The sequence below is a fragment of the Henckelia pumila genome, chromosome 2 (assembly GCF_033568475.1).
Source record: "Henckelia pumila isolate YLH828 chromosome 2, ASM3356847v2, whole genome shotgun sequence".
Lineage (NCBI taxonomy): Eukaryota > Viridiplantae > Streptophyta > Magnoliopsida > Lamiales > Gesneriaceae > Henckelia > Henckelia pumila.
The window spans coordinates 98,976,310-98,994,188 of NC_133121.1; the positions used below are offsets into that span (position 1 = coordinate 98,976,310).

Genomic DNA, 17,879 nt, shown 5'->3' on the forward strand with positions numbered 1-17,879 from the left:
TTTTTATTTCGCTTGAGATTAGACTATTTTTTTATTTTATTAAAAATTCTGAATTTTCTTCTGTTCTTTGTGATTTTCAGGTACTAGCTTGTTGTGCATGCATAAAATTCGATCTAAGGAGCTTCTACCACTTGATTTGGAGATCGAACGCACGCTCAGCAAGATCCGGAAAGAAAGGAAGAATCTTAATCTAGTACTTGAAACAGAATCTGAATCAAAAGAAGACATGGCGGACAACCGTACTGTTTGGGATATTATCCGTCCGCCAACCGAAGGCTATGGATCTAGCATAGTTTGCTCCGCTGTTGAGGCGAACAATTTTGAGCTGAAACCCTCTACTATTCAGCTGATTCAATTGAAAGCTAGATTTGGGGGCACATCCTTGGAAGACCCCTACACTTATCTGGAGCGATTTCTATCAATCTGTGACACGTTCAAGGTGAATGGGGTAACATCTGATGCAGTGCGACTGCGGTTATTCCCATTCTCTCTACAAGGGGAAGCTACGGAGTGGTTAGATGATCTGCCTGCTGGTTCCATTACTACATGAGATCAACTTGTTCAGACTTTTATGAACAAGTATTTCCATCCTACGAAGATGGCGAAGTTGTTCTCAGACATTATATCTTTCAAGCAGAAGGAGGGAGAATCTCTACATGCGGCGTGGACCAGATTTAAAAAGATGTTGAGGATGTGTCCTCAGCATAATCTCACACAAATCCAGCAAACCCAGACGTTCTATAATGGAGCAGATCCTTCAGCGTTCTATGCTAGATGCTGCTGCTAATGGATGCTTATTCAGGAAGATGCCAGCTGAAGCCTGGGAGATCATTGGCAACATGGCAGAGAGTAACATTGGGTGGCCGGATGTAAAGAGAGAGAAGAAGGCTGGAGTTTTAGAGGTCGATGCTTTAATGGCCCTGAATGCTAAGATTGACGCGCTGACACACCAAGTGGCACTCATGAAAATAGCGCCGGTAAATCAAGCACAAGGGAATATGCAACAAGACCAGCAGTTGTTTGAAGTTGAGGCTGTGAATTTTATGGACAATCAAGAAAGGCAGACATACAACTCAAACAACAACTACAGTCAGAACTGGCAGACCAAGAAAGAGGAGAAAAAGCCGAGTTTTGAGGAGATCATGATGAAGTACGTGGCGGGTACTGAGGCTCGCTTGCAGAATCAGGAGAGCATGCTGCAGAAGCTGGAAATTCAGATGGGCCAGATTGCAACCCAATTGTCCACACGTCCTGTTGGAGTTTTGCCGAGCAACACTGAACCAAATCCCAAAGGCCTGAATGCAATTATGGTAGTGACGAGATCACAATCTGAACAGTCTGAGAAGCAACCGGAAGAAGAGAAAACTATGGAATGGGCGAAAACTTCAGAGAAGAAGGAGAAGGTGCGTACTGAAAAATCCTCCACGGTAGGTAAGAAAGGTAAGACTTCGAAATTTGAAGTTAATGAGAATGTTGATATATCTACTTTACCTTTCCCCCATAGAGCTAAGCAACTGTTGTTTGAATCTCAATTTCAAAAGTTTCTTGAAATTTTCAAGAAACTTCATATTAACATTTCTTTTGCAGATGCATTAGCTCAGATGTCGAGATATGCAAAGTTTCTGAAAGGCTTGCTGAAAAATAAGAAGAAATTGAATGATATAACGCAAGTCACAATGAATGAGGAGTGCTCGGCAGTGCTGAAAAAGAAGTTTCCAACAAAATCTCAAGATCCAGGGAGTTTTTCTATACCCTGTAAAATTGGAAGTCTATCTTTTGAATATGTGTTGTGTGATCTTGGGTCGAGCATAAATTTAATGTCTTATTCTATTACTCGCAAACTAGGTGTAGAAAATATTGAACCTATTGCTATCTCCCTTAAATTTTCTGATGGATCTATTAAATACCCGAGGGGGATCGTAGAGAATGTCCTAGTCAAGATAGAACAATTTATTTATCCTCTAGACTTTGTTATTCTTGACATGGATGAGGATTGTGAGGTGCCTATGATTTTAGGACGCCCTTTTCTTGCTGCTAGTAGGGCGTTAATTGATGTTGAGAGAGGAGAGTTAGTTTTGAGACTGAAGGATGAGCAAGTTATATTTAAAATGTTAAAGTCGGCTACTGAGAGCCCAATTTTAAAATCTTGCTCTGCTGTTTATTTAGTTGATGAGATGCATGATGTTGGTGCATGTCTGCAGGTGCAAATTCCTGCAGGAATTAGTCCCTTGCACAATTTCTTTAATGGTGTGACATGCAAGTGCATGACTAATCTGAGTTTTTCAAAGACGATGGATAAACCACCTTGAATGTCGCCACTCAAGAGAGGAGTAGATTCGGGGTATAGACTATAAATTTAGCGCTGACTGGGAGGCAACCTAGTGTTTTTGTTTTTGCTTTTTATTTTGTTTTTGTTTTGTTTTTATTTGATTTTTGTTTCTTTCCCATGCCAGTTTGCCATGCCCGCCGATAAATCTAGACTGCTGATACCATCCCAGCGGATACTGTCAAGAAGGAAGAGGATGAATAAAAAACCAGGGGAGTGTTATTTGTGTTTTCATTGTATTTTTGTTTGTCTTGCATTCTGTTTATTGTTCTGGAGCATTGAGGGCAATGTTTTGGATAAGTATGGGGGGGGGGGGGGGGAGGTAGATTAGTTATTGCATTATTATCTATGTTTTTGTGTTGCATCTGTCATGTTTCGTGTTTGTTTTCATATTGTTTGTTTTTGTTCGTTTGTGTTGTCTTGCATGAGTTGGATGAGTCATAATAGCCAATGATGATGAAGTTTATTTGAAAAAAAAATGGTTTTTTGAAAAATTTTGCTCTTGACTGGACATGAGAAACTGTAGGTTGAACCGTGAATATTTTTAAGCACTAATGTTAGACGAGTGAATTGTAGCGAAAGATTTGATGAAGTTTCTGTCTGTTTGACCATTGCACGGCAATAGGTGGTTTGTGGATCTTAATTGTGTTTTATGAATTTTGATGAGGCTCTAGTAAGACACTTATGATCTTGGGCGCACCTAGAAAAAAAAATTATTCAATTCCATCCGGGCTTTGAAAGGATTAAAATCCTATAAAAAATTAAATTTAAGGCTAAGTATGCGGATTAAATGGGATTGATGCTCCATCCGGGCTATAGACGAGGGGATTAGAAAGAAAAAATAGAATGATTTTTCGTATCCTAGCCAGTTATAGCTAAGTCAACGGGTAATTATTGGGGCTAAAGCAATACTGGGTGCAAAATCCGGAGGTGTGTAATTCATTATCTCAAGGGAGGTGGGTATGTCTAGAGGTCGTTTGAAGGAATGGGCACTTGAAAAGTGAAACTTGCACTGATTTGTTATAGGTCGCTAAACAGATTTGAGACGAATTCGGTCTAAGTTGCATGAAACTGGAATGACATTTCACACACACACGTTCACGTTAAACCGAAAGTATATTATGAAAAGTTGAGAGCATGTCTGTGTTTTTGGTTTTGTGATTGAATTTCTCGGAGGCTGTGCACATTCATGACTTGTCCTTACTCATGTTTTTGTCTGCATTTTGTTTTTGCATGTCTTGCTCGAGGGCGAGCAAGAGTTAAGTATGGGGGTTTTGATAACTACATTTTGTATGCATATTATTGTGATGTTTTTATGTTTATGTTGCATTCATTTTGTGTGTCTTTGTGTATTTTATTTATTATTTATGCATGCGTGTGTATTTCACTATCCTTGGTAATTTTGTTGGAAATTTACACAAAATCCGGATTCTTGAGCAAGTGCGAAAGAGAGCCGAGGCAGCTAAATTATTGAAGTATTTGCATACCTTAAAGAAGAGATAGCTACTGCATTTGGAAGAATGAAGAAATAAAGTTGGGCATGGTAAGAACAAAGGAATGGAGCACAGCTGCTGTGGCATGAACGAAAGCAGAAATCAGATCACAATTGTGAGTTTGTTGTGCACGGCATATGCTCGAAGCGATGAAGAACAAGAAGAAGAGCAGCTGTGCAGAACCTGAAGACGAATCAAGATGCAGCGAAGTTGGCAATGAAAGGCGCAACATGTTGTGCTAACAAGCATGTTATCAGCGCTTGAGCCAGCGCTATCGCACTTAAGATGATGGGAATAGCACTGGAACCAGCGCAATCGCGCAAGGAAAGGCGCTAACGCGCATGGTGTTTAGCGCTAGGTGGAAGCGCTATCGCGCTGAGGAGATGGGAACCGCGCTAAGTTTGTGCTGTGTTATTTTCTTTGGGGAAGAACCATGCTCGCTCGAGCGAGAGCTTGTGCTCGCTCGAGTGAGAAATACGTGAATTAAAATCCTCGAAACATAGAGTCTCTCGCTCGAGCGAGATTTGTGCTCGCTCGAGCTTAGGCGGTAGAACCGTCCATGTAATATATTTATATAGGTAAATAATATAAATAACACAAGAATAATAATAATTAAAACTTCATTACAAACCTTGGAATTTGTACAACACTTGGAATCTTCAAATATTTACAACTTTCTTCAAGATTCTTGAAGAACTTGATGCATAATATAAACAAGTTTTTAAAGGTATTTAGAAGGTTGAAGGGATCAAAAAGGTTTTATGAAGAACAAGGATGAAGAAAGAAAGAGAAGAAAAGAAAAGGTTTTGAAGAAAGGTTGAGGGAATTTGGAAGAGAGGTTTGAGAGGAATTTAGAAGTGTTGGAGTGTTTTTAAGTATCTCCAATTTTTTCAAGTGGTTTAGAATGGGGTGATGAGTGGTTATTTATAGGCAAAGTAAAGAGGTGGAATAATATAATATATTATATTATTTTATATTATTATTTTTTTTTTTTTTTTTATATACAATTACAGGAAATTAAAAATACATAATATACAAATTTTTATACTCCACTATTTCCAAAGATCTTTTCATCTTCAAGATCGTCTTCATCGTCCAGATTGATTGAATGTTCTGGAGATTGTGGTTCTTTGGATGTTCCTGCTGAAAATTTTTCCATTACTGCTAAAACTTCTTCACGAGTATTTGCTGATGCAAGTAGTGCTGCCATCTGAGATTTTTGTGAGGAGAAAGATGTTTTTTGTAATGGCTGTAGTAATGGTTTTTTATAGATGTTTTGGATAGGAATTCTCATTTTCTTGTTATTTTGAATCCAAATTTGTATGTTAGGTGTTGAAAGGCTTTGGGGAATTTTGAACTTGTCCCACCATTTGATTCTGAACCTTCTTCTGATTTGAGAAGCATTATCATCTGAGTATTCCACTGTCCAAGAAAGTACCCATGGAAGGTAGAATTTTGTACAAAATAAAGCTAGAGGTTGGAAACGTTTTTCTTCTTCTGAGGGTTTATACTGGGATTTAAAAACCTTGAAAGAATGCTGGACTGAGTGTTGGAGAATCTCATAAGCTGAACCGAAAAATTCCCACCAAAGGTTCCACCAATTTGGGAATTGTCTAAGATCACAGGTTTTGTTATCAAAATAGAATAACCATGTGTGCTTATGCTTTTGGTTTTGTATCAAAAAGGCATTGTACCAGGCTTGTTGGTAGTCCCAATAATTAAAAGGAATATCAAAGAACGAGGCTTCTTTATATTTTTCAGTGAAAAGAATGGCTTCTGATAGATGGTGACCCCAATCAATGGGTGCTATAACTTTTAAAATTTTGCATGTAGAGTAAGCTGGATCTTCATGCTTTGCATCAATGAAGAAATGTTTGAATATTGCTGAATCCGTGGATTCTAATATTGCTTGGTAATAGACAGGATTTTTCATTTCATCCCAAGGTTTATAATATCTTCCTTTTCCAAAATAATTTTGAAGAGTATGAAAAGGATCTTGCTCAAGAAATCCTTTTTCAGTTTGTATAATTGTTTGACACATTTGTTTTTCAAAAAATTCGGAAGGGGATTTCAAAGACCTTTGGGTAAGGGCAAGCTGGGAATTTGTAGTATTTTCGGTATTTGAAATAAAGGAATCTTTGATAGAAACCTCGGTTTTGCTAGAAGTTTCTTTTTTATGAGCTTGATCTATAGCAGTTTTTACTTCCGAATTTTCCAGAAGGCTTTCCAGGAATTTAAGTCTGTTTTCGATATCACTGTTTACCTGTGGTCTTGATTGAGCAGTGTCCTTTAGTTCTTCTTCTTCTTCCTGTTTAACAATTTCATACCAAGTCTTTTTCTTGACTTGATCTGTAGAGGATTGGACAGGCTTTTTATCTTTTTTGGATGTCATTGCTGTTTTGCAAAAATTCTCGAGTAAGAAAATCAGGTAAAGAATTTGTATCTCCTTTAATAAATTCAATATTAAAATCAAATATGCTTAATATTGCTTGCCATCTTGCAAAAATTTGTTTTGAAGCTAGATTTTGAACGTCCTTTTGTAAAACTTCTTTTGCACTTTTACAATCTATTCTTAATAAAAATTTTTGATTTAAAAGATCGCTCTGAAATTTTTGTATACATAAAACAATGCTTAGAATTTCCTTTTTAATAGTAGAATAATTTTTCTGAGTATTATTCCAATGAGCTGATGTATATTGAACTATTCTTTCTTTATTATTTTGTTTTTGTTTTAAAATTCCTCCGTATCCTAGATCTGAGGCATCAGTTTCAACTATCTTTGGTAAATTTGGATCAGCAATGTTTAAACAAGGAATTTCCAACACTTGTTTTTTAATGATTTTTACAATCTCGGTATGTTCTTCAGTCCATGGTACTGGGTTTTTCTTTAACCTATCATGTAAAGGTTTTGCTATTTTATTAATATTTGGGCAAAAGTCTAGAACATAATTCAAACTTCCTAAGAATCTTTGTAATTGAGTTTTATCTAATATTTTATCAGGAAATTTGTTTGCAAAAATTAAAGATCTTTCAATAGGAGTTATAGTTCCTTGAGATATATAATGTCCTAAAAATCTTATTTTTGTTTGAAAAAGACTTATTTTTGTTTTTGATAAAACCAAACCATTTTTCTTGGAAACAAAAAAAAATGTTTTTAGATGTTTAAAATGTTCATCTAGGTTATTAGAGAATATTAAGACATCATCTATGTAAACTATACAGAATTTTGAATAATTATTAAAAATATCATTCATGATTCTTTGGAATTCAGAAGGAGCATTTTTTAATCCAAAGGGCATTACATTCCATTCGTATTGGCCGAAAGGAACTGTGAAAGCAGTTTTATATCTATCTTTTTGAGAGATTTGAATTTGCCAAAATCCAGATTTCATATCAAATTTAGAAAATATTTTTGCTTTATATAGTTTTTGTAATAAATCTTTTTTGTTTGGGATGGGATATCTAATCCATTTTAATGCTTTATTTAAAGGTTTATAATTTATTACTAATCTTGGAGTTCCTCTTTCTATTTCAGAATTTTTATTGACATAAAAAGCAGCACAACTCCACGGAGATCTAGATTTGGAAATCAATCCTTTATTTTCTAAATCTTGTATTTCTTTTTTGCAATGTTCTTCTAATTCAAAATTCATTTGTATCGGTCTGGCTTTTGTGGGTATTTGTTTATCATCAAAACCTATTTCATAGGGAAGATCTACGATATGTTGCTTTCTATTCCAGAAAGCATTAGGAATATCAGAACAAATTTCTGATTCTATTAGATTTTGAAATTTTGAAATTTTATTTTGAAATTCATGATTTTTTAATTGTTCTTGAATTCTTTTTAAAGAAATGTCTTTTTTAATATTGTCTAATTGAAAATTATTCTTTTGTATTTCAATATTAATATTATTTTCATATATTGAACAAGCTTGAATTAAATTAAGATTTCTAGTTTTAGGTTGTTCTAGAAACTTAAATTCTAATTTTTTATTATTAAGTTTAAAATGTATAGAATCATTTTTTACTTTATAAGGTGTAATGAGGGTAATAAAAGGTGTTCCTAAAATTATAGCATGATGAATGTTATTAATAAGAATAAAAGTAGTTTTAAGAGTAACACCATTATTTTCAATTAACGCTTCTGTTTTAGAATTAACGTTTAGTTCAGAGTTGTTAGCAGCAAATAATTTTTTTTTAGTATCTTGTTGAAATTTAGTAGGTACAATGTTGGATTTTATACAATTTAAATCTGCGCCCGTATCAAAAAGTGCAACGGTGTCAATTTTATAGTCTTCTGAAAATATAATTCTTATTTTAAAAAGGTATTTTCTAGAGGTTATTTCTTTTAAAACAAAAAGAAAATCTTTTGGAATATTTTCAATATTTTGAATATTTTGTTTTTCTTCTTTACTATTTTTAAAGATTAATTTTATTGTTTTAGTATTTTGAATTTGATTTTCTTTTAAACCTTTTATTTCTAATTTTATTTGTTTTATATTCTTTTGTAAGTCTTGAATGGTTATATTTTTATTTTTTATTTTCTTATCTATTATATCAAAAGTATTATTAGATGTGTTTGGTAAAATTTTATTTTCTTCTTTTAAAGAGTTTAAGATTTTCTCTAAATAGTCCTTTTGTATATTAGCATCATTTATATTTTTTATTTCATTTAAGAGAAGTAATTGATCTTTTGAAAGCATATTGATTAGTTTTTTCGATTCTTCATTGTTTGAGATTAGAGATTTATGAGGATTTTTAAAATCTGTTTTTTCATAAAAATTAGAAGAATCTATTAAAGGATTAGAATTTTTGTTTAAAAATTTTTTATTTAATTTTAAAACATTTAGTTTACAATTATTTGTAGTATGACTCGTTTTATGGTATTTAAAACATTTAATATTTTTAAAGTAATTTTTAAGACTTTGTTTGGAATTTTTGGGTTTTTTGAAAAGTTTTTTGTGACTTATTTCATAAGACTTTTCATAATAATCTTCTTTTGGTTTATTAAAACTCCTTAGATTTTTCTCAAAATTTTTTCTTTTTGAAAAATTATAGGTTTCTAGGCAATTTTCTAGGTATTTTGAGGAAGGAGATTTATTAGTTTTTATCTCAAATTGTTTACGAAAATTTCTTAATTTTTGTTTTGTTCTTTTTATTTCTATTTTTAAGTGATTTTGTAATTTTAATTCTTGGCAGAATTTTATACCTCCTAATTGAATTAGATTTATTAATTGACCAAAAGAAAATTCAATGTAAGATATTATATGGTAATTATTATTTCTAATCACCTTTTCTCCAAAGAGAGTAGGTAGACTTGCAAGGAATTTTTCTTTTAATATTAGATTAAAGTCTTTTCTTAACATTATAAAAAAAATGAAAATTACTAAATTTTTTACATTTTATTTTTGATAATGAATCGGAATTTTTATCTTTTAAATATTTAATATATAGAAAATTTGTTAAGATTAAAGTTGCTAAAATATCTTGTTGTATGGGAAAATTCCAAGTTATTATATTAACTTTGGTAGGATTTTGGATTCTTCCTAAACCTATAGCGTCTGAGGTAGAAGAATTTTCAGATTTATAACTAATAATTTTTCTTTCAAATGAAATTTTTACTTTTCCATCTAAATATTGAGTTATTTCTTTTAGTTGGATATTTAGTTCTAGATCTTCTATTGGTTCAGGTTTAGTAACTCCTTCTAAGTCCCATTCTTCTGGTAGATTTTTATCACTCCATTGGATTGGTTTAGGAATTACAGTATTAGATCTATTTAAATCTGTTTGTAATAAAAGGGTTTTGATTGGGGTATTAAGGGCTACAAGATCTATTGTTTTACTAGAGCTGTTATTATTATTATCAGTCAATCTTTTTAACTGATTTTGAACAATTTTTCTAAATTCAGACTTATTATCATGATTATTTTTAATACTAGGTTTTGATATTTGAAACGTTTTAAAAACTGGATTTTTTATATCTATTTGTATAGAATGTTTTTTAGAAAAAGGATATTCTAAGGAATTTTGAGTAGCATATATTTCAAACCAATCAAAAAATAAAACATGTTTTTTATTAGTATTAATATAATCATAAAATTTGTTTTGTATTTGTTTTCTAGAATCTAAAAATCTTTTAAAAAACCATAACCTCTTCTTTAAATTATGTTTAGCATAAAAATCATCATGTAAATATTTTTTATTTACTTCAAACTTTTTTATAATAATTTCTTCAGTATTAATTATCCTTTTAGAATCATATGAGCTCGTAGTAACAGAGTTTAAAGAAGTAGATCTACTGAAACTTGAATCCATATTTATAAAAATTTTTGTTTTGAAACCTATTTTCTCCCTACAATCCCAAGCACTTCGTAGGTTTTACAGCCTTCACTCGAGGACTTACGACCCAACCCTCTTGGGCAAAAACACTCAGGAGAAACTAAATTTCTCGACTCAAAATTTTATAAATATAAAAAGCAAACTTCAACAAACACTACCCCCCCGTGGCTTTGATACCAAGAAGACACAACAGGATACTAAGGGGATAAGGAACATAAAGAAATAATTATAAAGAACTTTAAAAAGTAAACAAATAATGGAAAATACAAAGAAATAACAAATAATATGGAAGAACTAACAAATAATATGATGGTTCCTTTGAAAGGACACCACAAACTTAGAAATATATATTAAAACTTAAAATGGTTCCTAATGAAAGGAATCCAAGCATAATATATATATATCATAAAATAATATGATGGTTCCTTTGAAAGGACACCACAAAGCTAGAAATATATATATTAAAGCTTAAAATGGTTCCTAATGAAAGGAATCCAATGATTATATATATATATATATAGTGCGGAATTTAAATGCTGGAATTTAAATATAGTGGGTTTTATAACACCACTGATATATACATATATGTATATATTGCTGGAATTTAAATTGCAGAAATTAAAAGCTGGAATTTAAATGTCTCAGATAATATTATGGTTCCTCCAGTTTCTGATACATATAATCAAAGATTATATGCAGAGCATACTTTTGCAAAGAACACCACGAATATTAACGGACTCGTTAGGCGGTAGAACCGACCATATAATATTTATAGATATAAGTATACATAAATATATATATATATATAGATATATAATATATTTATATAGTGCTTAGGCGGTAGAACCGTCCATGTAATATATTTATATAGGTAAATAATATAAATAACACAAGAATAATAATAATTAAAACTTCATTACAAACCTTGGAATTTGTACAACACTTGGAATCTTCAAATATTTACAACTTTCTTCAAGATTCTTGAAGAACTTGATGCATAATATAAACAAGTTTTTAAAGGTATTTAGAAGGTTGAAGGGATCAAAAAGGTTTTATGAAGAACAAGGATGAAGAAAGAAAGAGAAGAAAAGAAAAGGTTTTGAAGAAAGGTTGAGGGAATTTGGAAGAGAGGTTTGAGAGGAATTTAGAAGTGTTGGAGTGTTTTTAAGTATCTCCAATTTTTTCAAGTGGTTTAGAATGGGGTGATGAGTGGTTATTTATAGGCAAAGTAAAGAGGTGGAATAATATAATATATTATATTATATTATTTTATATTATTTTCGTTTTTTTTTTTTTTTTTTTTTTTTTTTAAAAAAAATACAATATTTACAACTTCTAATACAAGAAATAAAAATATACAATTCATAAAGCAAAATTTATTTTTCACTGTCTTCGCCTTGGTCATCGATCAAGCATTTCTTGTATGAATTCTTCTAAATCGGAATCCACCTCTTCATGTTCATCACTGTTATAGGGATTTGCCTCGTAACAGACATCTTCTTTATCTTGTACGTGTGGTATCAAGATCTTGAATTTGTTTGGCCCAAAAATTTGGGTTAGGTATGTTTCCGAGATTAATCTGTAATCTGACCAGTTGACTAGGTAATTGTATGGGCGTGCTCCGAGCATTTCATAAAATTCATGGCATTCAATATGATTGTATCTCAGATTTTCTATTGGGAATTTGTATCTTCCTCCAACAGCACTATCCATAAATATTCTGTGTCTCGCTGGTTTTATTGCAAACCCTTTTATTTTAGGAACTGAAGAAAACACTTGGAAAAGTTGAGTTTTTTGGTTTTTTAAATATGTTGCTTTGTGATATTCATTTAAAACCAATTTAGTTCTATCTCCCAATGATTCTAGTTGAGAGATATTACTAAATCTAAAAGTACGGACTACTCCGAAGTCCATAAGACGACCAATAGTCATTTTTGAATGGTCATAAATAGTTAAATCAAGCTCGACTGTTAATAGTCCCATAGTCTCGATTTTTTCACTGTTTTCAAAATAATATTCATTGAGATCTTGCCAAATGGAAAGTCCGGGAATAGGACTTGTGGCTGCTGAGGCTATGAAATCTTGGATCTCAATTATATCTGAAAAGAAGCTATCAACAAGTTTATATTGTATAACAGTTTTTAATTCAGGTTCGAAAGAAAAAAGTGGGTTTAGGGTATCTTGGGTTTTTAATATCAATCTGGTTTTTAGATGTTTTTCAGGGATGATTTGTTTTTCATAATTTCCTTGGGCAAAAAGGGAATTATTTTGGGATTTTAAGTATTGGTTCTTTTCATTGAGTTCAGAATATTTTTGGTTCAAAATTTCAAGTTCTTCACTCAATGATTCAATCTCTTTTTCAAGAGTCGATACCTTTTGGGAAGTATCTTGAGTGTGTGATGTGGATGCACAATCTGTGCTGGCTAAAGGATTTTCACAAATTTTTTCTTTACATCCTGGCTGGATATAAAAATTTAAACCAATGGTTTTTCTGCAAGCAGCTAATGCTTCGCTGTAAGAATAATATCCTTTATATAAAGGATTAGGGTAATTTTTTATATTTTTGGCTATTGCTTTCCATTCATGAAACATTCCTAGAATATTTCCAGAAAAAATTACATAATGGCTGAAATTTATTCTTGGAGGATTGTTACTAATTCCACAATTTTCTCCAATCATAAAATAATTTGTCAAAGCATTACAAACTTGGAGTTTTGCTGTTCTTTGGTTATCCAAATTCCAAATATTATCCAATATATTTTGCTGAAAATGATTTACGTGTTGTCCAAGACGTAAATTAAATTTATTTTGCTGAAAAATAGGTAATCTAATATCGCAGAATTGAATGAAATTACCTCTTCTACCTGGTTGGTAAGGTTCGGCAGTTTCCAATGATCTCATAATTCCTTGGAAAGGAGCTGTGTAAGGTTTTTGCTTTTTTGAAGGAATCCAATTTTTTGGATTGCTGTGCTGGTCTTTCATCTGTAAATCATTTTTCAAATGATCATTGCTGGTTTCAATATTTTTGTTATTTCTAATTACATTAATACTATTTTTATAAATTGAACAAGCTTTAATCAGATTTACATTTCTAAGTTTAGGTTTTTCTAAGAAATCAAAATTTAATTTTTTATGATTAATTTCAAAAGCTATGGAATCATTATTTACTATATACGGGGTAATTAAATTAATAAAAGGTGTTCCTAAGATTACAGTGTGGTGGATATCATTAACAAGAATGAAAGCAGTTTTTATATAAACACCATTTTTTACTATCGAAGCTTCTGTTTTAGAATTTACATTTAATCTTGAATTATTAGCAGTAGATAATTTTTCATGAGTTTTTTTTATGGAATTTTTTAGGCACAATTTCTGATTTTATGCAATTTAAATCTGCACCAGTATCAAAAAGAGCTATAGTATTAATTTCAAATTTTTCTGAGAAAACGATTTTTATTTTTAAGAAATATTTTTTAGAAGTTATTTCTCTTAATACAAAAAGAAAATCCTCTGGAACTTTTTCAATGTTTTGAATATCTTGTGTTTCTTCTTCAGTTTCAGAAATATTGTCGGTATTAATATTTTGAAGAATTAATTTTATTGCATCAGTATTTTGAACTTGATTTTCTTTTAATTCTTTTATTTCTAATTTAATTTCTTTTATCTCTCTTTGTATATCTTGAATGGACACATTTTTATTTTTAATTTTCTTATCTAAAATATTAGTTAAGTCGTAAGCTTTCTTAGTAGTACTTGGTAAAATTTTATTTTCTTCTTTTCCTTTTAATGTTTTTAGAATTTTTTCTAAATAGTCTTTTTGAATATTTGGATCATCAATATTTTTTAAAACATCTAGAAGAAGTACTTGATCTTTTGAAAGCATATTAATTTGATTTTCAGATTCTTCACTAGTTGTGATTAAATCATCAATTTGTAAACATTCATCATGATTAGAATTTTCAAATTCTGTATCTTTATCAGAGGAATCTATTAAAAGATTAGATATTTTATCTAAAATTTCTTCACTTAATTTTAATTCATTTAGTTTTTTGTTTAATCTACAATAATTTGCTGTATGACCTGTTTTATGACATCTATAGCATTCAATATCTTTAAAGGGTGTTTTTTGTTTAGAATTGTCTGGTTTTTTCAAAGGTTTTCTGTAAATTCTTTTATATGGTTTTTTATAATATTCTTCTTTTGGTTTATCAAAATTCTTTTGGGTTTTCTTAAAAGGTTTTTTATTTGAGTTTTTAAAGGTTTCTTGACAATCTCCTATGCATTTTGAAGAAGATGGTTTATTGGTATTTATATCGAATTGTTTACAAAAAGTTCCTAACTCTTGTTTTGTTCTTTTCATTTCCCATTTTAAATGTTTTTGTAATTTTAAATCTTGACAGATTTTTAATCCTTCTTGTTGAGTTAAACTTATTAATTGTCCATAAGTAAAATCTTCATAAGATATTATATGGTTATTGTTAGTTTCTCTAATTTTATTTCTTACCTTTTCTCCTAAGAGAGTGGGTAATCCTGCAAGAAATTTTTCTTTCCAAAAAGGTTGATTAGAGTCTTCTCTTAACATTATTCTTGTTAAGAAAGTATTTTTATACCATTGAAAATCACTTAATTTTTTACATTTTAAATTTGATAGTAATTCTGAGTTTTTATCTTTTAAATGTGTAGGATCACCAATAAAATGTAAAGAAATTGTTAAGATTAAAGTTGCTACAGCATCTTGTTGAGGATTACCATTTTCATCAAGAACTGGTATTCCTTCTTCATCTGTTTTTATAGAATTTAAAATTTCTTCTTGTTGTTGGTTTGTGAGATAATAATCCCACCATCCTTTTATTTGACCAGAGAATCCTGCTATGAGGAGTTCTGCAATGGTTTTATCATGAGTCCCAATCTGGGTTTTATAAGCATTTGCAGCCATAGTCATTTGTTGTAAAAGACTAAGGATATTATACTCGGTCATTCCATCTATGTTCCAATCATAGACAGAAGAGGCATTGAAGCGATACTGTGCTAAAGGTTTAACTATTCCAAGATCTGGAGCAGGGATTATTTGTAATGGTTGTTGTATGGGTAAATCCCAAGTTATTTTATTAACATTTGTAGGATTTTGAAATTGTTCTAAAGCTTCACTAATATCAGATTCATTATTTAAAACATTTACTCTTAGATTAGATATTGGGGTATCAGGGGCTACAAGATCTGTTGGTTCATTGGAGCTACTAGTTGTAGCGGTCATTCTACTCAACTGATCTTGAACGGTTTTTATAAATTCAGACTTATTATCTTGAATATTTTTAACACTGGTTTTTGAAATTTGAAATGGTTTAAAAACTGGATTTTTAATATCCATCTTTTTATGATTTTCAATACTAACTATAGGTTGTTTCTGTAGATGTTTTTCTATTCTATCTAATTGTTTTCCTATGGTATTTAAATTTGTATTTGTAAAATTACTTTGTTTTATGATATTTTTAATATTATTTTTATCGCTATCTCCTGGAGTTTTTATTGGAATAGCTTCAATTTGTTGATTTTGAATATTTATTTTTATTCCTTGCAAAGGAGGATGATTTGATTGAATTTTTCGAGAATCAGAAATAGTTTCCCATTCTGTTTCTTTAGTAAGAGGATTTATATTTTTTGAAAAGGGATATTCTAGGAAATTTTTTGAGGCATATATTTCAAACCAATCAAAGAAAAGTATGTGTATTTTATTTGAATTAACAAATTCATAAAACTGTTTTTGTATAATTTTTCTAGACTCTAAGAAGTTTTCAAAAAACCATAATCTCTTTTTTAAATTATATTTTGCATAAAAATCATTATGTAGGAAGTTTTTATTTATTTCAAACTCTTTTTCTATAACATTTAATTCATTAAAATTTTCTGTGATAGAAGAAAATGTAGGGCTAGTAGGTTCTAGATCTTGATTATTATTTTGAGTAGAATAAGTTTTTATTCTACTGCTGTTATAGACTGGTCTAGGAATTTCTGAAGTATAATCAACATTTCTTATAATTGAATTTGGTATATCTGAAGTGGAATGTCTATGTCTAGTTTTACAAGGAGTGTTTACTACTGAAGGGATTTGAGAAACTCTACCTAAATCTATAGTATCTGAGGTAGAAGAATTTTCAGATTTGTCACTACTATTTTTTCTTTCAAAAGAAATTTTAACTTTTCCATCTAGATATTGAGTTATTTCTTTTAGTTGGGTATTTGGTTCTGGATCTTCTCTTGGTTCAGGTTTAGCAACTCCTTCTAAGACCCATTCTTCTGGTAAATTTATATCACTCCATTGAATTGGTTTGGGGATTACAGTATTAGATCTAGTTAAATCTGTTTGTAATAAAAGGGTTTCACCTTTTTTACTATGATTTTTTACTTTTGTAGCAAAAGCAGATATCATAGCTTTGTAATGGATTCTAAAAATTATTGCCACTGGAATTGATCCTTTAAGCATGTTGTAATTGTGAGTTTTTATTTGTAAAACTAAAGATTTTAAAATATTTTTGTCACTTAAAGAAACTGAAAAATTAGGATAACAATCAAAAGAGATTGGTCCAGTACATAGACTAGATTCAACTGAACTTAGTAAAGAATCTTCAAAATGTGTAAATCTGGCATCTCTTAAAATAGCAAGGATCGAAGTATTCAATCCTTCTTTAGTTAAAGGTTTTATTCCTACTTGGACTAATCCAATATGAATATATTTATAATTTTTATCTTTATATTTTTGTAAGGAATTTTGAGATAATAACTTGATTGTTTCAAAAGGTTTTGTAAGTTGTATATCTCTTTCTTCAGTTTTAATAGAAAAGTCGGTTTTAAAAAGTTGAAATCTTGAATGCTTATAAATTTGATCTTTATTAACTCTAGGGATTTCCCAATTATCTATAGATTTTTCAAAATTTTCTATAATAATTTCTTCAGTATTAATTATCCTTTTAGAATCATATGAGCTCGTAGTAACAGAGTTTAAAGAAGTAGATCTACTGAAACTTGAATCCATGTTTATAAAAATTTTTGTTTTGAAACCTATTTTCTCCCTACAATCCCAAGCACTTCGTAGGTTTTACAGCCTTCACTCGAGGACTTACGACCCAACCCTCTTGGGCAAAAACACTCAGGAGAAACTAAATTTCTCGACTCAAAATTTTATAAATATAAAAAGCAAACTTCAACAAACACTACCCCCCCGTGGCTTCAACAAACACTACCCCCCCGTGTCTTCTTGGTATCAGAGCCACGGGGGGGTAGTGTTTGTTGAAGTTTGCTTTTTATATTTATAAAATTTTGAGTCGAGAAATTTAGTTTCTCCTGAGTGTTTTTGCCCAAGAGGGTTGGGTCGTAAGTCCTCGAGTGAAGGCTGTAAAACCTACGAAGTGCTTGGGATTGTAGGGAGAAAATAGGTTTCAAAACAAAAATTTTTATAAACATGGATTCAAGTTTCAGTAGATCTACTTCTTTAAACTCTGTTACTACGAGCTCATATGATTCTAAAAGGATAATTAATACTGAAGAAATTATTATAGAAAATTTTGAAAAATCTATAGATAATTGGGAAATCCCTAGAGTTAATAAAGATCAAATTTATAAGCATTCAAGATTTCAACTTTTTAAAACCGACTTTTCTATTAAAACTGAAGAAAGAGATATACAACTTACAAAACCTTTTGAAACAATCAAGTTATTATCTCAAA

General features: G+C 30.6%; 1 protein-coding gene across 1 annotated transcript; it reads left to right on the top strand.

The window, feature by feature from the left end:
- Positions 1-1,676: 1,676 nt before the first annotated feature.
- On the top strand, positions 1,677-2,309 carry LOC140878004 (uncharacterized). The gene has a single exon (XM_073281608.1). The coding sequence runs from the start codon at positions 1,677-1,679 to the stop codon at positions 2,307-2,309; it is 633 nt and encodes a 210-aa protein (XP_073137709.1).
- The last annotated feature ends 15,570 nt before the right edge of the window (positions 2,310-17,879 follow it).

Excerpts from the sequence above, each read along its gene's own strand:
- LOC140878004 (XM_073281608.1), top strand. The coding sequence starts at position 1,677 with ATGAATGAGGAGTGCTCGGCAGTGCTGAAAAAGAAGTTTCCAACAAAA.